At 31.1% G+C, this 5,687-nt stretch overlaps 1 protein-coding gene across 1 annotated transcript in view; it reads right to left on the bottom strand.

The window, feature by feature from the left end:
- LOC105618514 overlaps positions 1-5,687 on the bottom strand; it is a 126,085-nt gene that overhangs the window by 22,222 nt on the left and 98,176 nt on the right. Inside the window, 2 exon segments of the mRNA XM_012200046.1 lie at positions 3,173-3,226; positions 3,834-4,044. Of these exon segments, the coding sequence (XP_012055436.1) occupies positions 3,173-3,226; positions 3,834-4,044 (265 nt within the window).

Consider the following 5,687-nt stretch of genomic DNA (forward strand, 5'->3'; position numbering starts at 1 on the left):
ACACACACACACACACACATATATATATATATATATATATATATATATATATATATATAAACTACGATTGCACGGAGAAAAAATTTACTGTACCATTATGTAACATTATTATTCGCATATTCGCGGCGCGTTGTACTTCCATTTTCTTTGTTCCCCTTATTTATCTGTTACAAAACTTCGACAATATAGCTGGCAGCGATCTGTGACTATCTTTAAGTCTCGCATATATTGTGAACAAAAGCGAAAGAAGAAACTTGGCGCGAGTATATTTATTAGTCCGGTGAAACTGCATGGAGAGTGTTCTGAGCGGAAACACGTCGTGATATGAAAAGAAATATTCACGGTCGCAACTTCGCCATTAAGTTGATAGTATCACAAAATAGGTCAAAAAATAAGATAGTATTTCAAAAATAAAGGATAATGTCAATAATTAAATTTATTTTTCACGTTCCATATTTTGAGGACAGTAAGAAGCTTTACATTTAAAAACGCTGAAAAAAATCACAATAAAATCAAGGAATATACTATCACCGATATGGGTCTTGTTTTTCCAACATTTGTGAGTTTTTGTCAATGATTTTGAGCGACAGTATCAAAAATAAGCTCCTTGATATCGAAGGAACGCAGCTTCTCGTAATCTGCCGTTCCGACGTAAATGAAAAAGCGTAGACTCTGGAACATCGAAGGCGTCAAGAGAGAGGACGACGTGTCTGAAATAAAACGACGTTACTTAAAAAGAATTATGAAGCGACTAAAGAAAGTTCGCAAGAAGAATCGACGACGACGGATCACGGGCGTCAAAGCCAGGATGGTGTCGCACTTATCCTTAAGTGATTGATGTCGCTCGATTCTACGAGAAAAATAAAAAGAGGCTTCTAATGATTTTTTAAAGGATATTCGATGTACTATGACGAGAACGTGTCGGATTATTAATATATTTATGAAAAATGTGATACATTATTGACATGGGCGCTCAATTCGCTACATCTTGAAAGCGAGATTTTATTAATAAATAAATTCTACTTTTTCATTTTCATCGTTAATGTATCTACTATGTTTATCTTATAATAAATTTTATATTTCGTAAAAGAATAGCCCCAATAAAACTAGAAATAATATTAAATCCTATGATAATCGATAGAAGTTCTTGGATCAATGAGAAACTATTGTCTTTAAATACCGAATATTGGTGATTTGCGAATTAGAAACGATCGAAGCACTTTGCCAGTTACATACGTATACGCTATGCAGATCTGATAATAAACTTTCATATAATGCATCCCCTAGAGTTTCACAGAGTATTACAGAGAACAACAGAAATAGCGCTGTTTACTCGCTCAAAAGTTTGCCAACGACCATCTAAAGCGATAAACAGGTATCGTGCATACGTTGTAATGTTACGCTTGTAAAAGCCCAACCTAATCTTCCGTCTACTTTATTGATTATTGTGTCTGATTCATAGATTTTATATTCCCAATGTAGGCACGATTAATGTAAATTTTAATAAATCCGACATGATCAATTTCATACATGTTTCTGAATTTGTGATTTTCATAAAAATAAATAACAACTTATGAAAAAAATAAGATAAATAATGTAGATATAAAAGAGGCATGAGGCAACATATTATTAATTTATATAAAATAATAATAGAAAGATATGTCACTTAAAATTTATGCATCACGTTTGTAGGCAAATAATGAAAATAGTAAGAAAACATATTTTAATGTTTCTAAAATACCTGCAGATATAAATAATTTAATAACTCGTAAATAAAATGTTTGAAAATTTTTAATAACTAATTAATCATATTATTTACATCGTTGCATATAAAACATTACAGTAAAATACTAAAAACAGAATTAATGGCAACAGTGATACTTTACAGTGGATGGCTTACATTTGTAATGATTGTATTACAAGAACCTGCGCTTTCTTTGCTTGATAATTATCAGTAAGCTTAGCTCATTGTACCTCGCGGCTGATTAATCGCGCTTTTTCCAACTGATGCAATCTTAACGACTATTCAACCAGTGCTTTCGGTTCCGCTACTTTCCGAATGGCGAAACAAAGCGGAAATTGCCAGTCGCTGGCGATGAAAGTTATATTTTTAAATCTCTGGGTAACTAGGTCAATCTTTGCACCCGAGGGAATTTTACAGATTTATACAGTAAATTTTTTTTATTGTGCGGTGATGTTCCGCTCGTATTTTATTACGTTCATCATCCATGGAAGCGCATGCCGATAGAATGCAGAACGGATAAATTTGAAAGAAGAAAAAAAAATGCATCTTATGCACCAATCCACAGTCCGCTAAACTTTCGACGAAGTTTTGATTGCATAATTGTACGCTTGTCCGAGTTTCATACCGATCAAGGAATTCATAAAATAATTTGCATGATATAATTTCAAACTGTGCGATACAGGCGCTCCATTTTATATACATCATGCACACCCGATTCGGCTAATGCTGATTACGCGGAAAATTAATTATGCAAGTCTGCGCAAAATATTATCGCTGATATCACAGACAGTGAAATAAGTTTAGCGCCAATGAAATTAGAATCATACAAAATGCAAATATGCACGTATTGCAATCATATAAATTTCGATAATTAATTTCGATTATTCAAAAATGTGAAAGATTTAAATAACAATGCGAATCTTTTAAAGCAAAATGTATGCGATTCGACAAATTTGAGCAAATACAATTAAAATGGAGAGCTTGTTCGCTTTAAAAATTATAATTGTCATTACATTTATAACGATTGTGTATACAAAAATTTAAGAAATAATTCATTTTTTATTATAATAATGTATATTTTATAAAAATCAAAAAATTATTTTAGATATTTCTACGTTATACTTTCAATACTTTCAATCAAATAAGCCGTATTTCTATCGTTCTTTCGTTTGCTACAGAAGTGAAGCTATTACAGTAAAACGCCTGAATGCGCACGATGTTCTATATAGTTCTATATAGTTCACAAAGTTTAATTTACCTTTTGAAATTTTTATCGCTATTATACCGACGGTCTGTTCACAGTCATGTCTTTAAATATACGACTGATTTGATCGGCGTGGGCTGGAACTAAAGGAGCGTCACGCTCATATATGTCACAAACGCGCAAGCCAGAAATACACGTCACGTCCACGGGATATATATACTTACTTATACGTGTCTGCTGAGAATATGGCTCGTCATAGCCCTCTGGTTTGTCTGGATCTAGAAACACAAAAGTTTTTAATGATGAAATATTATTGTCAGTACAAAGCAAAAAAAATCAATCGTGAATTCTAATATGATAAAATTATTTTGTCAACTTATTTGTATTATTTTATACAGTATGTCTATAAAAGACAAGTCATTTCGTTCTTTGAATGAATTATATGTCATTCATTTGCTACAATGATATAATTCAAAGATTTTTTTGTTTACAAAAATACGAGAACATAAGGAAAAATAAAAAAAATATATTTCAAAAAGAATATATTTTTATTTCTATACAATCAATTATTATACCAAAATTGCATTTTTAAATTAATATTTGAAAATTTTAATAATTCAAAACATTTAAATTTATTTCCTGGAAAACTTTGTTTCTGCAATATATCGTTGTTACAGCCTTACTAAATGATAATATATCGGATGTATCTTTATGCTATAATTTTACGTAATTGCATTATTATAGAAACATTTAATCGTATTTTCGTAAAGTTTAAATAAAAAAATTGTGATTTTTATTTGTATGAAAACAAAAATGTTTCTATCGTAAATCGTCGTATGGGGAAGCAGACATGAAGGACGAAATGTAAAGTGGAACAACATTCACCTCGCACAGAGAGCTGCACTGCATACATGATCTTCGGTTCCGTATTGACCTGGCACTCGTATTTCCCAGAATCCGTCTTCCTGGCGTTATCCAACCTGAGAGTCCAAGCGTCGCTGCCTGGAGTGTGCTGGGGTCCGAATCGCGCATCTGAGCTGAACGAAAAATTTCCCGAAGTAAGAATATGGAGGTCCTTACTTCTCATCCAAGAAACCTTAAATAAAAAAAACAAATTAGAATGAAAATATTTCTCTAAATTTTGTGCCTCATCTGGAATTTCTTAGATGGATCTCTTAGATTTTCTTATTTTATTTAAATAAAACAATGCAAGTAAACAAATGAAGCAGATATGATTTTTAAAAACATTATTTTCGAAATAAAGTTTACAATTATATAATAACGTTAAACATTAAAATTCGATTAAATTGTATGATATAAATTTGTTACAAATATTTAGCCTGAAGTTAAATATTAATTGAATGCTTTTCCTAAATATATTTTATTTCCTGTCATTCATTAATATTAAACGCAAATAATTTATTGCAAATTCTGTACATTCAGTTTAAATTTAAAAAATCCTAAAATAATCTTGTTACATGTGTATGTAGAAATTAAAACAAAAATCCTGATATTTTCAATATTATATTTCTGGTTCAGATAAAAAATTTTCTGGCAAATAGAAGTTCGAAAAATGCGAAAACTCAAAATCTATACTTCTCTTTCATTGCAATGCAATGATATAAAGTAGAAATGATGATATAGATGTCCGTTATCCGCACACGATAATAATGGCTTTCGGAAAATGTAAAATTACCAGATGTCATTCTATATGTCCAGTTTCAATTCCAGAAAATCCAAAAATAATCTTTTTATATGTATATGCAAATATTTAAATAAAAAAGGCCGGGTATTTCCAATATTATCATGTAACATTTTTTATCCATATGCAAAAAAATTTTGGTAAATAAGAATTCGAGGAATGTGAAGACTTGAACCTATATCTCTCAAAGATCCTTCGTTGCAACGGTGCAAATTAGGGATGGGAATATGGGCTCTCGGGAAGCGTAAAGTTGCCAGACGCCATTGATGATTCTCATTTGTCCTATGGTGTCATTTAGCTGATATGTGAGACTTGCGGACGCCTAACACGGTCTTAAAATCCGAGATGTCTTACGTGCATTAAAGCACATCCCGATATGACTTATTTCCCTCGCTCCTCGTATTATCCGAACACGTAAAGCGTCGTGTAATACATAATAATACATTACGACGTGATGATAATAAAGTTAATGAAGCGGAAGCGAGAACATGCGGCGCGAAGGGTGGTAACGTGACGATGGGCGTAATGGCGCTAATGGACGCTCGATTACTCGAGCGATACGCAATTATTATTAATTATCATCGATACTGCATCAGTGATAGTATTTTAGCAGTGACCAGCATTCTCTTCTCTTTTCGTTTAAAAACTGCTCCATTGAAGTACTTATTAATAATAGGTAAAAGATAATAGATAAATAACGAATGAAACTGATATTTTTTTTTAATTCAACTCTAATGCTATTCTTAGAAAAGTAATTTTGATTTAATTCTAATTATAATCATAATGCTTCCCAATCAGATAATTAAACAAATTTAATAATCTCAAAAAGATATCTATTTACAAAATAAAAATAGTTTTCTGAGACTCCAAGAATAAATCAAATATAAATAAATTGTTTATAAGCCTCCATATCATTAATACATAAATAATATAACAATACTATTTATAATAATTGTAGTTATTTATACTGATTCCGTCACTGAAGAAGGGCTCAAATTACAGAGTTGAAACGTTTAACTAACTTTAGTTGGTTAAAA

Source organism: Atta cephalotes (assembly GCF_000143395.1).
Source record: "Atta cephalotes unplaced genomic scaffold scaffold00017, whole genome shotgun sequence".
Taxonomy (NCBI): Eukaryota; Metazoa; Arthropoda; class Insecta; order Hymenoptera; family Formicidae; genus Atta; species Atta cephalotes.